The sequence below is a fragment of the Cebus imitator genome, unplaced genomic scaffold (assembly GCF_001604975.1).
Source record: "Cebus imitator isolate Cc_AM_T3 unplaced genomic scaffold, Cebus_imitator-1.0 Scaffold5, whole genome shotgun sequence".
Taxonomy (NCBI): Eukaryota; Metazoa; Chordata; class Mammalia; order Primates; family Cebidae; genus Cebus; species Cebus imitator.
In genome coordinates this window covers 3,113,338-3,129,737 of record NW_016107320.1, presented here as the reverse complement: position 1 = coordinate 3,129,737, position 16,400 = coordinate 3,113,338, and the positions used below count along the sequence as shown (strand labels likewise).

The 16,400-nt window shown below is 46.7% G+C and overlaps 1 protein-coding gene across 2 annotated transcripts in view; it reads left to right on the top strand.

The window, feature by feature from the left end:
- Positions 1-15,866, top strand: part of PRAG1 (PEAK1 related, kinase-activating pseudokinase 1) — a 61,120-nt gene extending 45,254 nt beyond the window's left edge. For both annotated transcript variants that reach the window (XM_017535602.1, XM_037740911.1), the window contains exons 5-6: positions 5,963-6,714; positions 14,328-15,866. In XM_017535602.1, the coding sequence (XP_017391091.1) occupies positions 5,963-6,714; positions 14,328-15,446 (1,871 nt within the window). In that variant the 3' untranslated portion in view covers positions 15,447-15,866. The remainder of the gene's footprint in view (positions 1-5,962; positions 6,715-14,327) is intronic.
- The last annotated feature ends 534 nt before the right edge of the window (positions 15,867-16,400 follow it).

Sequence of the window (16,400 nt, the reverse complement as noted above, 5' to 3'; positions counted from 1 at the left end):
ACCTCAGATGATCCACCACCTCAGCCTCCCAAAGTGCTGAGATTACAGGCATGAGTCACCGCGCCTGCCTGCTTTGCTTTTTGTTTTTGTTTTTTCTCCTAAACTTAATGTTGAGCCTGCTCTGTTTGAGGAACCAAACGAGAGGTTACAAAGCTTTACTTCAGAGGAGCATGTCCACGTGAAGCCAAAGCATCCCTCAGCCCCACCCTTCATACTCTCCGATGCAGGAACAGTTACTGGGGGTTGGCAGAAACCTGCATGACAGTCATTTCCTGGGTGATATTGGCAAGGTCCCCATGCAGATAGCTTTAGTTTTCTCACCTCACACATGAGGGAACTGCACTGGGCCACAGGCCACAGGGTATGGGTGAGGTTTTCTCCATGCAAATTCCTCTTGCTTTACCTTACTTAAAGTTGGAGAATGGTGAAACACAAAATCTAAGCGTTTGAGGAAACTTAGCTGGGACGCTGCCCTTTGCTTCTGCATTTGTTCTGACCCAGCTGCTATCAAACAGCAGAGCTGTGCACAGAAAGAGCCAAAACAGGACTGACCACTTCCTCTGTCAGCTCAGCTCTCATTTTGGCTGCAGAGAACAATGCAAGTGCCTATTAAAATCCAGCAAGAAGAGAGGACTCTATAATAAGAAAAACCCCAGAGTACCACGTTTGAACTTCTGGCCTGCATTTCTGCAGAGAGGTTAAGCTGCTCTTCCCAGCCATTGAAATCCTGATTTCTCGTCTCTGCTTTCTGAATATAATGACACCAAACGAGTGCACCTTCCCTTGGTACACCTTCCCTTTTTAAGTTTTCCCGCTAGAAACACTTTCCCTTCTCTGAAGCACATTCATTAAAGGCACGCAGGGTGTTGTACTTTATAGCCAAGAACTTCCTTTAAATGTAGAATTGGAAACTGAAAGGAAAACTTAGGACCTGAGGTTTAGAGCCCTCTGGCCCAATTAGTATCAAAATTATTAAAAACCTACCAATGAGGCAACTGGAGACACAGGCCAAGATCCCAGAAAAATGTTCTCCCCTCTCCCTCGCTTTACACCCTTACTTGTAAGGCAGAATTTGGAAACAGCAATCCAACATCAGCATCAAACCAGAATGTGCTTGAATTAGTCTCCTGTCCCATTGGATCCAAGTCCTGAGAATACAGGCTGTTGGCTAAAGTTGTTGAGGATTTTTTAGGCAAACATTTCTGAACCAGCGGTTTGCCTGTGAGTTTGGAACTATTTTAGGTGTCAGGGTATATTTGTTCCCTATTCTTTCCGGCTTTCCTAAATCCAGAGTGTGGCAGCTGCTGCAAACAGTGAGAACGCAGTTGCTGTGTTGCCTAAGGTGTTTGTGGAGAGACAGCTCCCCAGGTAGGAGTCAAGAGAATGAGCCAGAGGAGGTCTTTAGGAGTGCCTTCAGATTCCATAGAAGACAGCTGCCATTTGCCATTTGGTGGAGAAATCAGTTTCATCTAGAAGGGCCACATGTTAGCATCTATTTCAAAGTAGCCCCAAGAATATAAACACCTGAGAAGCTATAGGATCCTGAGAGGCCTGAAGTTGGCCTGGTGGTGGTGGGGCAGGAATGGAGGCTGCAAGAGTGAATTCTGGCCTCTTACCAGCTGTCATTCCACACCTGGAGAGCTTTAAGGATCTGTAAGCTCAGAGGAAGGATTCATTAGGTTGGAATGTGGTATGCTTGTTGATAGAACCAGGTACATCTTTTCTGAATACAAATATCATAACAGCCAGGGTCCGATGGCTCACACCTGTAATCCCAGTACTTTGTGAGACAGAGGCAGGTGGATCACCTGAAGGTCAGGAGTTCAAGACCAGCCTGACCAACATGGTGAAATCCCATCTCTGTTAAAAATACAAAAAATTAGCTGGGTATGGTGGCAGGCACTTGTAATCTTAGCTACTCAGGAGGCTGATGCAGGAGAACCACTTGAACACAGGAGGCAGAGTTTGCAACGAGCCAAGATTGTGCCATTGCACTCCAGCCTTGGCAACAAGAGCAAAAATTCGTCTCAAAAAAAAAATCATAATATGTGTACATAATGCCCAGTTATCCCTGTCAAGTCCACATTTCAGGGGAGCTGTACTTCACCTGATGAGGTTTGTGTAGCTACAGGCCTTTACTTCTGCTGAGAAGGGCGTGGTTAGGGAAGGTTTGGTTATGCAGTGCTATCTCTGATGAGTATGCGTATAATGCAGTGAGTACAGAGTTTGCTACCGCAAACTTACAGCATCTAAGAAATAAAGAAAAATTAATAAGCGTGCGTGCTAATCCTTGGAGTCAAGCTTCCTTCTGACCCCTTGTCAGATTTACCCACGTAGTTACAGGGTATAGATCTGATCCAAGTCACTGACCAGCAGCTCCCACAGACAAGCAAGAGGGAACAGTGAAAGGCGAAAATCACTTCTTTCCAGCCGCCTGAACACACAAAGTGTTTTTTGTGCTGGGACCTACCATACAGTCTAAAGCAGAACCTCTTGATTCTCTGGTCACCTAGGGAATTATAAGTGTTACCGATTATGTTGTTAAAAGATCCCTGGTCTCCTCCCAGATTGGAAAATGTACCAGTGGCCATTTGTGGGAACCAGAGATAGAAGGAAGAACAATTGAAGCAAGATAAGGATCTGCCTGGAGGTGTTTTATTTCAGGGCAACTTTGAGACAAAATGCACGTTTAAAGAGAGTGGCTGAAATTATAGACTATTGGTGCTGCAAGGGGCCTTCACAAAGATGTAATCGGTCATTTTCTAAAGGAGGAAACTCAGGACAGGCAGGCTGACAGCTGGTGAAGTATCACTCCGCTGCTCACTCTCAAACTGGAGCAGGAGCAGAAAGGGGCACTCTGGTGGCATCAGGGCATCCTTGTATTAAAGACAAGGAAGACAAAACTGTTAAAGATGGGGAAATAAGCCTAAGGCTTAAAGAGGAGGCTAGCCAGGAAATTGATCTGTTATGAACCTCCCTGGCCGACTGGACTTGGGATGGGAAGGAGTCCTGACCATAGGCAGGTTGTCCTTGTCTCTGAGGGCACTGATGAAAGCATTGACCAGGCTCTGATCACACCCCACTCCCGTCCCCTACCTTCAGCTTCTGCTGTATTGATGATAAATTGAGAATCAGATGCCTCAGTGGTGATGGTTTCTGCTGCCTAGAATGCGGCAAGGTCAGGAAGCGGATGTGTGCTCACGGCTCCCAGTCCTCCTGCTCCTCAGGCTGGGAGTTTGGTGGCTGAGATTTACTGTCCTTTGAGAGCCCCATAAGTAGGTGGTCTTGCCCTCCCTTTTTTATCCAGAAGCTGATAAGTGATCATCCTCCTCCTCTCAGCCCCTTCTGCTTGAGGGAGGAGGGAGAGGAAGTGAATCATCTGCCCTATCCTCCATCTGTCCCTGTTGCTTTCCTGGGGAGCGTGGGATGGGGAGACCCGTGGACTGAAGGGTTTCAGCACCTGCTGAGATCACTGCCATCTGGATCTTGCCTCCTCTGGCTCGCTATTTCTTGTACACCCTTCATTCTGACTACTGGGGGAAGAATTCGTGGGCATGTAAAACTGACTGGTCCAGACTGCATGACCACTGCTTGATTTATTATTAACTTGAGCCTCCTGGAAGGGGTATAAATCACCCACTCAGCCTTGCTGGCAGGGGTCCCGCTTGTCACTAGCAGGTGGGCAGGACAACTCCCCATGATCTTGATAAACCACAGGGAAACAAGGATTGCTTACTGCAATGGGGAAGTGGACAAGGGGAGCTTGAGAAACACCATGCTCCTTCCTGAAACTCTTTTTTCTTGAGATAGTCTCACTCTGTAGCCCAGGTGGGAGTGCGGTGGCACAATGTCAGCTCACTGCAATTTCTGCCTCCTGGGTTCAAGCCATCTTCTCTCCTCAGCCTCCTGAGCATCTACAACTATAGGTGCGTGACACCACACCCAGCTAATTTTTGTATTTGTTGTAGAGTCAGGGGTTCGCTATGTTGCCCAGGCTGGGAGCCCCTGAGCTCAAGTGATCCTCCAGCCTCAGCCTCCCAAAGCGCTGAGATTACAGGTATGAATCGCTGCAACCAGCCCCTCCTGAGTCTTATGGTAAATGATACAGCCCAGGTTTAAGCGATTCTCCTGCCTCAACCTCCCTAGTAGTTGGAATTACAGGCACACGCCACCGTACCCACATAATTTTGTATTTTTAGTAGAGACAGAGTTTCGCCATGTTGGCCAGGCTGGTCTCAAACTCCTAACCTCCAGTGATCTGTCCACCTCAGCCTCCCAAAGTTCTGGGATTACAGGCATGAGCCACTGCACCTGGTCTACTAGCCATATTTTTTTCATATTTTAACTTTCAGGATAATAGGATGCATTTTACAAACTATGCATATGATTATTTCTTTTATCTCCCCAAAAGCTGTTATTAAAATAGCAGATAACACCTTAGAGCTGTTCTGAGAATATAGGAAAATAATATTATTTTAATTTGACATTTTCTCTCTCTAATAGTGCATATGTCTTCTCTATTGTATATTATATATATATTATTATTTTTTAATTAAACTCTTCTTGCATTGTGAAGCCACCATTTTATACCTTGATGCCAAGAGTGAAGTCAGCCCTCACCTTTGTAGAGACCAGACCTTCATCTCACCATTTTGTGTGCTACCCAGAAAGGTTTTCTGATTGTCCCCATGCTCTGCAGACACCTGTGGCCCTGAGTGAGCCTTTGCCCAGGCAAACTCCGTATCCATATGCACCACTCTGGAAACTGTGGGGCCTGGAACAGACTCATTTTTTTTTTCTTTTTTTCTTTCCTCCCAAGTAGCTGGGAAAGAGTCACCTTCCTTTAAGATCAATTTCCTCATTTATAAAATCATGACCTTCCTGCCTTCTAAAATCTCTGTGGCCTTGCCTTGGCCACTAAGCCAATTTAGGGTATACATGAAATTTCCAGGGACTGCATACTAAAAAGGGAGAATTTTTTTTTTTTTTTTTGGATGAAGTCTTACTCTTCTTTCCCAGGCTAGAGTGCAGTGGCAAGATCTCAGCTCACTGCAACCTCCACCTTCTGGGTTAAAGTGATTCTCCTGCCTCAGCCTCCCAAGTAATTACAGGCATCCACCACCATGTCAGCTAATTTTTGTATTTTTAGTAGAGACGGGGGTTTCACCATGTTGACCAGGCTGGTCTCGAACTCCTGACCTCAGGTGATTCACCCGCCTGGGCCTCCCAAGGTCCTGGGATTACAGGCATGAGCCGCCATGTCCAGCCGAAAGGGAGAATTTTGCCGTTGGCCAATGATACCCTCTATAAACCTGACCTTAAAAAAATCCACTCAAACCACACATGTTCAAGTTTGTTATTGCTGTTGCAGCATTGTCTGTAAAATATTGGAAACAATTTAAGTGTCCATCAAAAAGGGATGGCTAAATAAATTATGCATATGATGATATACTATGATACAAAGTATATCATATTATGTATATGATGATATACTATGGTAAGATTGTTTAAAATTAAATAGATCTGCACATTTGATTTAAAAAAATCTCTACAAGATGTGAAAGAAAAGTATTATTCCAAACAGTGGCCATTGTTTGCCCTCTTCTATGTAATTGTATGAGAGAGAGAGAGAGAGTGTGTGTGTGTGTGTGTGTGTGTGTGTGTGTGTGTGTGCCTGCATTTGTTTGGATTACTGGAGGGATGCATGAAATGCTACTGGCAGTGGTTTCATGCATCTGGGGACTGAGGGACAGGCCAGGAGGAAGACTTGATTGTCAATGTATACCTTTTGTGCGTTTTGATTTTTTCCACTGTGCGTATATTGTCTATCCAAGAAATAGGAAGTAAAATAAAATTAATTGCTTTGACCAAAAAAATAAAAAATAAAGGAAAAAAAGTCTTCAGTCTCCTGGAATTGAGTGGTATTGGCCTTGGCCTGATGGTTTCTGTGTCTCCTCTTCAGGTCCTTCATCTGAGCTGGCTCACTCGCCCACCAACAGCGGGAAGAAGCTCTTTGCTCCCGTTCCGTTTCCTTCAGGCTCCACTGAGGATGTGTCCTCCAGTGGCCCCCTGCAGCCCCCTCCGCTCCCCCAGAAAAAGATAGTGAGCCGGGCAGCCTCTTCACCGGATGGCTTCTTCTGGACCCAAGGCTCCCCGAAGCCCCGAACAGCAAGCCCCAAGCTGAACCTAAGCCACTCAGAAACCAACGTCCACGACGAGTCTCACTTTAGCCGTTCATTGAGCTCCGGAAACCGCCACCATCCTGCCTTCTCCTCTTCTGAGCCTCTGGAGAAAGCTTTCAAAGGCAGTGGCCACTGGGTTTCAGCAGCAGGGCTGTCAGGCAGCAGAAGTGGCTGCAGGAGCCCTGGCCTCCAGTGCAAAGGGGACCCCTCCGCCTCGTCCTCCCAGCTGAGTGTGTCCAGTCAAGCCTCTACCGGTAGCACCCAGCTTCAGCTGCACGGTCTCCTGAGCAGCATCAGCAGCAAGGAGGGTACCTATGCCAAGCTGGGAGGACTCTACACCCAGTCCCTGGCCCGCCTTGTAGCCAAATGTGAGGACCTCTTCATGGGCGGCCAGAAAAAGGAGCTCCACTTCAATGAGAATAACTGGTCACTCTTCAAGCTGACTTGTAACAAGCCCTGCTGTGACTCGGGGGATGCCATTTATTACTGTGCCACCTGCTCCGAGGACGCCGGCAGCACCTATGCTGTGAAAGTAGGTACCTCTCCCTCCTTCCATTCTGCTGCGAAACTGGCTGGTGCTGGCTTGGGCAGAAGTATGGCTCCAGCAAGTCATTTTACCTGTCTGGGCATTAGGAGGGGAGTTGAATCCTAAGCATTCTCTTTTTTTTTGACAGTCTTGCTCTGTCACCCAGGTTGGAGTGCAGTGGTGCGATCCTGGCTCACTGTAGCGTCCACCTCCCAGGTTCAAGTGATTCTCTTGCCTCAGCCTCCCAAGTAGCTGGGACTACAGGAGTATGCCATTACGCCCAGCTATATATATATGTATTTTTGTATTTTTAGTAGAGACAGGGTTTCACTGTGTTAGCCAGGATGGTATCCACCTCCTGATCTCATAATCTGTCCGCCTCAGCCTCCCAAAATGCTGGGATTACAGGATTAGAGTCGTGAGCCACCATGCCCGGCCTTTTTTTTTTTTTTTTTTTTTGAGATGGAGTCCTGCTCTGTTGCCCAGGATGGAGTGTAGTGGCACGATCTTGGCTTACCACAGCCTCCACCTCCCAAGTTAAAGCGATTCTCCTGCCTCAGCCTCCCGAGTAGCTGGGATTATCCGTGTGCATCACTGTGCCCAGCTAATTTTTGTATTGTCAGTAGAGATGGTGTTTCCCCATGTTGGCCAGGCTGGTCTTTGACTCCTGACCTCAAATGATCCACCCACCTTGGCCTCACAAAGTGCTGGGATTACAGGCATGAGCCACCGCCCTGGCCCCTAAGCATTCTTTTAACACTTAGTGCTCAATGACTTCACTCCATCTCTCTGCCCAGGACATGGAGCAATGAAATTTGTAGTGTGAATATAAGACACATTCTGTTCTTTCGGGGATACACATATGTGATCTAGCTGGGATGAGAAAACAGTTACTTTTTAGTGCAACAGAGTTTATTTATTTATTAAGTAGATTTTTATTGAGTGCCTACTGTATGCCAGGTACTTTGCCACAATCAGAGTATGTAGAGGTGAATATAAGCTTCCTTATAGAGCTTATAATGTAGTGACGGAGAATGGATAATGAAGTTGTTCTTCTAATGTTAGAGCCAGAAGGAGCATTCAACCTAGGAATCATCTTGAACAATAATAGTAATAATATTATTTGTGTGAACATTCACTCTACAACCAGATTCTCGGCTGGGGGTGTTACCTACATTACCTCTAATCCTAACAGTAATCCGCAGGAGGGGGAGTGGGTCTCCCTTCCCAAAAGATAAGCCTTAGCCCTCTAAGGTTTGACAGATGAGGGATCTGAGGCTCAAAGTAGCTAATTTGCCCATAGCTAGTTGGTGGCTGGAGTAGATTTGAGTCCTGGCGTGTCTGTTTCTCCAAAGCCTAAGTTGTGTCCCTACCAGTTAAGATAAATGATGTTCAGAGACATTAAGTGACGAGCTCAAGGTAGCACAGCTCTTTAACCTTTGCTGCTGGATCAAGGCTGTCTACCCGCACTGTACTGCCCGCTCTGAGCACAGCTCTGTGTGAGCTAGCTGAGCCATCTGCACCCATTTGGGCCACTGGGGTCTCTACTGTGCCCTCCAGTCCTTCCCGTGGCCCTATTTCTCATCTTCTTTCGCTGCTCCTTGAATACCTATTGAGTCCCTGGCCCTTCTATAAATGTAGGCTTTTATTGGGAGTAAGGAGGGAAACCCTGAACTGTCTTCTCTCGTCATCTGTCCTAAGACATGACATCCTTTTTTTTTTTTTTTTTTTTTAGAAAAGTATAAAGAATGAGCTAATCTGAAATGGCCTTGGGGGGATAGCTTGCTTACCAGCAATTTTAAAAAATAATATTGTTAGCATTTAAAAAATAATAATATTAAATAATGTTTAAGTAATAATACTATTATTACTACTATTAATAATATTCAGTATATTTAAATAATACATAGTTGTTATAATTAAGAGTAGTAATACTAATATTCAGCATTTATTATTTATAATTATTTATTATTTATATATACTGAATAATATTATCAGTAGTAGTAGTATTATTATAAGTAATATATATCCGGGCTGGGCATGATGGCTCACACCTGTAATCCCTGCACTTTGGGAGGCCTAAGCAGGCAGATCACAAGGTCAAGAGATCAAGACTATCCTGGCCAACATGGTGAAACCTGTCTCTACTACAAATACAAAAAATTAGCTGGGCATGGCAGCGCACACCTGTAGTTTCAGCTATTTGGGAGGCTGAAGCAGGAGAATTGCTTGAATTCGGGAGGCAAAGGCTGCAGTGAGCCGAAATCACACCACTACTCTCTACCCTGGGCAACAAGCGAGACTCCATCTCAAAATAATAATAATAATAATATATACTGAATAATATTCAGTATCAAGAGACAGCTGACCTTTCCATTTTGAGGAGGAAAAAGCCTGGTGGAAGAAGTTGAATCCCTCTCACCCATGAAATACAAAGCAAGGTGACCCTTCTGCAAGAACTAAGGGGCCCTTGGGACAAACTGTTTTTTTACATCCATAAATAACTGTACTGTGCAGCTTGGATTCTAGGGTCCCATATAATAACGCAGAATTAGACATATTCTCTAATAAACAACACAAAAGAAATTTAACTTTCTTTAAGCATGTTAAAAACAAGTGTGGCTCCTTATTTCATTAGAAATAGAAGCCATACAGAAACCAAAAGATAAGCCTTAGCCCTCTAAGGAAGAGTCACAGGGGTTTCCTATTTGGCTTTCCTGGAGATACGGTAGCTCAAGGAATAATGGATCATCTCTGTGCCACATGAAAAAGGAAATTTGGAGACTAGCATCCAATTCGCAGAGGATAGTAATTCTTGGAACAGGGTTACCAGGAACAATATCAATTTGCAAATATGCATGGCCTGGTCATGGGAGGGGGTGGTGGGGGTCCCGGAGCATCATTTCACACGTGCAGCTGTTCCACTTCATTAGCACTCAAGTCTAGACGATTTACAGTCGTCTGGGGATCCGCAGGAGGGAGAGTGGGTCTCCCTTCCCAGCCAGCAAGCTGCCTGTCTGAGGCTGAGTGCATTTCATCTGCGAATGTTAAACAGGGAGCCGGCCCTGAAGGCAGACAGAACCTTGTTTGCAGTTGCAGAGTCCCAGTTAACAATAGCATACTCACACCTGCTCCTTGCTGATGCTGGAACCTACTACCCTGGGCTCAGCGCCCTGCAGCAGTGAGGAGATAAAGCTGGCTCTTGTAGCTCCACCACATGAATAGGTGGCAGGAAAAACAAAATCATTAGCTGTGTGTGCAAAGCAGTTTCATTTATCAGCCATCTAGAGAGAATTCTGGTTTGGTAATTAGGGACCCATTTTAAGCCGCTGGGCCTTTTTGATTTAACAGACATGATTTAGACCAGGCTTTCACCCATGAATGAGACCCTGGCTCCAAAGGTTAAATGAGTCCTGGCTCAGCAAAAAGTTTGAAACTTGAGCTGAACCAAGGGTCTATGTAAAGTTCGAGAGCTAAAAATCCAAGCGCAGTGCCCCCTAAAAATGAAATAAGGGTGGGAGCAGAGAGTGGGGAGATGGAGGTGGAGAAGAAGCCACTCTCTCCCCCACTCTTTCCCCATCCAGCACTGTAGAATGATCTCCAACATGAGCACAGAGCTCACTCTCAGGGCTGGTTAGCATGCACCCTACGTTTCTAGGCTTTGCAAAAGCTGCAGGTCTTGCAAAAGCCCCAGTGCACTGATTTTGAAATGCATCCAGCCCAGTTGCCATTTACTCTGCTCCTTCATTTACATATCTGTGCAAAATGTCAGCAGCCTGACTGGAGCTCAGGGCTTCAAGTGTTTGCTGGGCCCAGGCCTTTCATACCCCTGAGAAAAAGGGGCCTTGGAAACTCTTCCCAGGCTCCTAGGCAGCTGTGCTCTCTGGGTTTGCACAATACCTGCAGGCCAGCTCTGGATGCCTCTGCACCACCAGAGGGCTACAGCCAAGATGGCAAGAGCAGTAACCATAGCAACCTTTACCATTGTGCTCACCCTGGGCTGGGCCTGGCACTAAGAGCCATGCCGGCATCATTTCATCAGATCCTCACAACGGCCCTACAAGGAAGGACTACCCCTGCCCCTGTCATTCAGAGGAGAAAACAGTCTTTGAGATAAATATTGTCCATCTTCAATATGCATGGATTCTGTATTTGGAAATCATCTACCCACTCAAATTTATTTCTAATTCCAAAATCAATACTTGAAGTGCTTTCCAGTGATTTCTGGATAGGTGTAAGGCAAGGAAAAATTTGAGTCACCTGATTTTAGTTTCTTCTTACACTGCTACTAAAGACATACCTGAGACTGGGTAGTTTATAAAGGAAAGAGGTTTAATTGACTCACAGTTCAGCATGGCTGGGGAAGCCTCAGGAAACCTACAATCATGGTGGAAGGGGAAGCAAACACCAGGTGACGTCCTTCTTCACATGGTGGCAGCAAGGAGAAGTGCCAAGCAAAAGGGGGGAAAGTAGCCAGGCGTGGTGGCTCACACCTGTAATCCCAGAACTTTGGGAGGCCCGAGGTTGGTGGATCACGAGGTCAGGAGTTCAAGACCAGCCTGGCCAACATGGTAAAACCCTGCCTCTACTAAAAATACAACAAATTATCTGAGTGTGGTGGCAGACACCTGTAGTCCCAGCTACTTGGGATGCTGAGGCAGGAGAATCATTTGAACCATGAGGTGGAGGTTGCAATGAGCTGATGTTGCAAGGAGCCAAAATTGTATCACTGCTCTCCAGCTTGGAGGACAGAGAGAGACTCCGTTTAAAAAAAAAAGATGAAATGGCCCAAGCATGGGGTTGAAGTGCTGTCCAGTGTTCCTAACCACCACAAGGCTGGGATGTGCCTCATGGATAAAAACATGTATGTTAGATAAGCTTTGTTCATACATGAGCTCTAGTGCTGTTGCCTGTGAGCTCATGTTAATGAGTCAACAAGGTATAATCTCTAAACAGAAGCATACATGAAACAAGGTTGAATACTGGTGGGTTAATGAAAATATTGTGACCAGAGGGTCCCAGGAAACTTACCTGGTATTTCCCGTAGAAGCTGGAGGGTTTATGGCTTCTTCATAGGACGTAACTCCTGCAAATAACAAAAATCCCTTGGAACTTGCCAAAGGTTACAGAGCTAATACTTAAACCTAGGACTTTTTTCACTCCAGAGCCCATACTTTTGACCTTTGGAACGCTTCTTGGTTGTATAGTTCTGAGCAAATAATTTAAACTCTGGAAGCCCCAGTTTCCTCCTCTATAATGGCACCTTCCTCCTTGGATTTAATGAGATTGAATGAGCTGCCGCATGGAACCCTCAGAATTGGCACAGTGCCTTGCACATGCAAGAGTTCAACCTGTATCTGTTAGGGGTGAGACAGTAACAGTGGTGTCCTTCCCGCATCTCCACTGACAGCACAGCAGAGGTGGTTGGCCAAACTGCATATATGCAAGACTCTTTCTTTGAGGACCTACTCCCCAATTTCCTTTAGTTTAATAGTGCTCCAGAAGCCTGCCATTTGAAAACCAAGTACAGGCCAGGCACTGTGGCTCTCACCTGTAATCCTAGCACTTTGGGAAGCCAAAGCGGGAGGATCACTTGAGCCCAGGAGTCCAAGACCAGCCTGGGCAACATGGCAAAACCTTGTCTGTACAAAAATTCCAAAAATTAGTTGGACACGGTGGTGTGCAACTGCAGTCCCAGCTTCTCAGGAAGCTGAAGCGGGAGGAGTGCTTAAACCTGGGAGGTCAAAACTGCAGTGAGCTGTGATTGTACCACTGCACTCCCGCCTAAAGACAAAGTCAGGCCCTGTCTCAAAAAGCAAAAAATATGTAAAAACCAAGTATAGTTGGGTAGGCCAAAATAACAATGCCTTTGATACATGTATTTCAAAATCGTTTTTTAAGTGTAATAGAAAGCAGTGTCTGGGGTAAATGTCTTTCCCCTTTATTTCCCTTCTGCTTTTATAATAGAGAGATTACCAAATTAATGTGTTACCTACCATTTCCCATAACTAGCTTTAAAAATGTCCCTTAGAGGCTGAGCTCTTGTATGCTAGGTTTCATGCTGAGAAGGTTTGCACAGCTGCAATATAAATAAATCTTTGTGAAAAAGTGCTTGCAATAGAACTTTTAAAAGTATCGCCTGTAAGCACTATGACACTTCAAAAACACTGTTTCGTCATCATTCCAACACTGCAGCCCAAAGGCAGGGTTATTTTGGGAGTGTTTGCAGGATCATATTTTATAGGTAAATGTGAGTAGCCTTTCTTCTCAGCATTACACACTGATCTTTTTGTACAAAGCCTGGGTGAGGTTGCATAATAATATTCATTTGAAAGAGGAGACTTCAGTCCCTTTCAGAGTAATGACAGGGAGATTGAGGCCTGATAGAGGGACATCATGGCTGGTTCAAGACTCTCTAGTTGAGTGACAGCCAGCTGAGGACTAGAATTGCTAGAGATCCCCAGGTGGCTGGCACTGTCATTTGTACAAGAAGAGATGGAGGAGGCAGGAAAGTTACAGTTGTGTGGATCCCCAGCTACTGTTCCCACAGAAGAGCTTGGGATCTTTTACTATCTTATCTCAGAGGCTACCCTGGTGTTCCTCCGAGGGTTCCTTCTGGTTCCCTCTTCCCTGGAGAGCTTTCTGGTTTCTTTCAGCTGCTGCAGCTCACCTTGGAAGAAAAGTGAGGCTACTTTCTTTGTAAATCTTATTTGGCTTCACAAGAATTTGTCCACATTGCGTGCAGATGGATGTCTTCCTGCCAATACCTCCACACCATACTGCATGTTGCTCAGCAGGGACCCCACTCACTGGGTCAAATGGTCATTTTATGTTTAACCTTTTAAGAAATTGACAAACTGCTCCAAAGTGTCTGCCCCATTATACACTCCCACAAGCAATGTATGAGGGTTCCCATTTCTGCTCGTCCTCATAGACACTTGGGACTATCTTTTATTAGAACTCATTCTAGTGGGTGTGAACTGATATCTCCTTGTGGTTTTGATTTGCATTTCCCTGTTGATTAATGATGTCCAACATCTTTTCACATGCTTGTGGCCATTTACGATTTTATTTTGGTGAATTATCTGTTCATATTTCTTGTCCATTTTTTTTTCTCCATGCCATGATTCTGTGTCTTTTTGATTGGATTGTTTATCTTTGTATTATTGAATTGTAAAAAAGTGTTCTTTTTTAAAAATATGAATTCTAGAAACAAGTCCTTTATCAGATCATGTTTGGCAGGTATTTTCTCCCAATCTATTACTTGTCTTTCTGCTTTCTTCATGGGGTCTTTTGAAGCATAAAAATTTAGACTTTTGAGGTTAAGTTTGTGATTTGTTTTTTTTTTTTTTTTCTTTTGTGAATGACTCTGTTGGTGTGATATTTAAGAAATCTTGCCTAACCCAAGGCATGAAAGATTCTGTCCCATGTTTTCTTCCAGCATGCGTTTAAGTATTGCTCCTACTCTTAAACCTATGTGATCCACTTTGAGTTAGTTTTTGTGTGGAGTAAGGGGTGAAGTTGACCTTTTTGCACGTGGACACTCAAATATTCCCACACTCTTTGTTGGGCAGAACCATGGGTCCCACTCTTGACTGCCATTCTCCTTCTCCCCACAGATCTGCAAAACCCCTGAGCCCAAAACCGTCTCCTACTGCAGCCCGTCCGTGCCTGTGCACTTTAACATCCAGCAGGACTGCGGCCACTTCGTTGCCTCGGTGCCCTCCAGCATGCTCACGTCCCACGACCCGCCCAAGGACCCTGTGCCGGCCCTGCCCGCACACCCCCCTGCGCAGGAGCAGGACTGCGTGGTGGTCATCACCCGAGAGGTGCCGCATCAGACCGCCTCCGACTTCGTGCGGGACTCGGCGGCCACCCACCAGGCGGAGCCCGAGGCGTACGAGCGGCGCGTGTGCTTCCTGCTCCTGCAGCTCTGCAACGGGCTGGAGCACCTGAAGGAGCACGGGATCATCCACCGGGACCTGTGCCTGGAGAACTTGCTGCTGGTGCACTGCACCCCCCCGGCCGCCCCTGCCCCCGCTGCCGCCGCCCCTCCCTGCTCGTCTGGCGCCCTCCCCGCCGGTGGCGCTCCCAGCCCCGCAGCCGGCCCCGCCTGCCAGGGAGGGCCCGGGGAGAAGCAGCTGCCCCGGCTCATCATCAGCAACTTTTTGAAGGCCAAGCAGAAGCCCGGCGGTACCCCAAACCTGCAGCAGAAGAAGAGCCAGGCCCGGCTGGCCCCCGAGATCGTGTCTGCCTCCCAGTACCGCAAGTTCGACGAGTTCCAGACCGGCATCCTCATCTACGAGCTGCTGCACCAGCCCAACCCGTTCGAGGTGCGCGCCCAGCTGCGGGAGCGGGACTACCGGCAGGAGGACCTGCCGCCGCTGCCCGCGCTGTCCCTCTACTCCCCGGGCCTGCAGCAGCTGGCACACCTGCTGCTGGAGGCCGACCCCATCAAGCGCATCCGCATCGGCGAGGCCAAGCGCGTGCTGCAGTGCCTGCTGTGGGGGCCCCGGCGCGAGCTGGTGCAGCAGCCGGGCACCTCGGAGGAGGCGCTGTGCGGCACGCTGCACAACTGGATCGACATGAAGCGGGCCCTGATGATGATGAAGTTTGCGGAGAAGGCGGTGGATCGCAGGCGGGGCGTGGAGCTGGAGGACTGGCTTTGCTGCCAGTACCTGGCATCTGCGGAGCCGGGGGCCCTCTTACAGTCGCTGAAGCTCCTGCAGCTTTTGTGAGCCAAGCCTTAGCCTGCACTGTCTGCTGCCCCTTCCCTGCCTAACCCTTTCCTGTCTTGCCTTGGGAGCGCCCTTGTCTCCCTGGGAAATGGTACAGATGACTGGTATACCTGGATGTAAAAAAATATATGTATATACATATATATATATAATACATATATAAATATGAAAGACTAAGGATGCTGTCGCCCATCCACACGGGTCTCCTCTCTGCACCAAGTCCTCCCTGTTTTCTTCTGTAATTATATACATTTCTAGCTCCATGCCGTCATGAGAGCAGTTCAGCAAACAGAATGCGGCCTAGACACTGGTCTCACTACCTTGTTAAAGGATTTTTCACCCTTTTGTCAAATTGTTATTTAAAAAAAAAAAAGAAGAGGAAGAAGAAATCTCCCATTAAAAATTTTTTTGGTTGAGTCACAAGCAAAGCTCTTTATCCTTAAGTGCGTGAGTGCGTTAATATGTTCGGTGGGTAAAACAGGCCTGTCTTTGGTCTTACCCTTTTCAGGAGATAGAGCAGCAGTCTACAAAGGACCAGGCAGATGGGTACCAATTAATCTTCCCTGCTTCTCTTCCCACCTGGCAGCCTCCTGGAAAGAATCCAGACACAGTCGCTGTGATCCCGGTGGTTTGGAATTCAACCCCACTGCTCCAAATCCATTTCCAGTTTGCTAAAGCTGCTTACCATTCAGATACCTGCCTAAAAACAGAATCCACGCCAGATGGTTCCGATGAAAAGATCTTAAGGGGACCACTTAGCTAGGTGTGGTCAGGGTTATGAGAACAAAGGGTGACAAGGCCAAAAGCAAGGGCCAGAACAGCAGGACAGGGGAACTTACAGGAGGTATTTACCCTGAGATCTCTACAGCCAGAGATGGTTGTCTCTGTTTCCCACCTGTCATCTCCAACCTAATGGGACGCCAGACAGCAAAGGACTTTGGGTGACACAGTCTG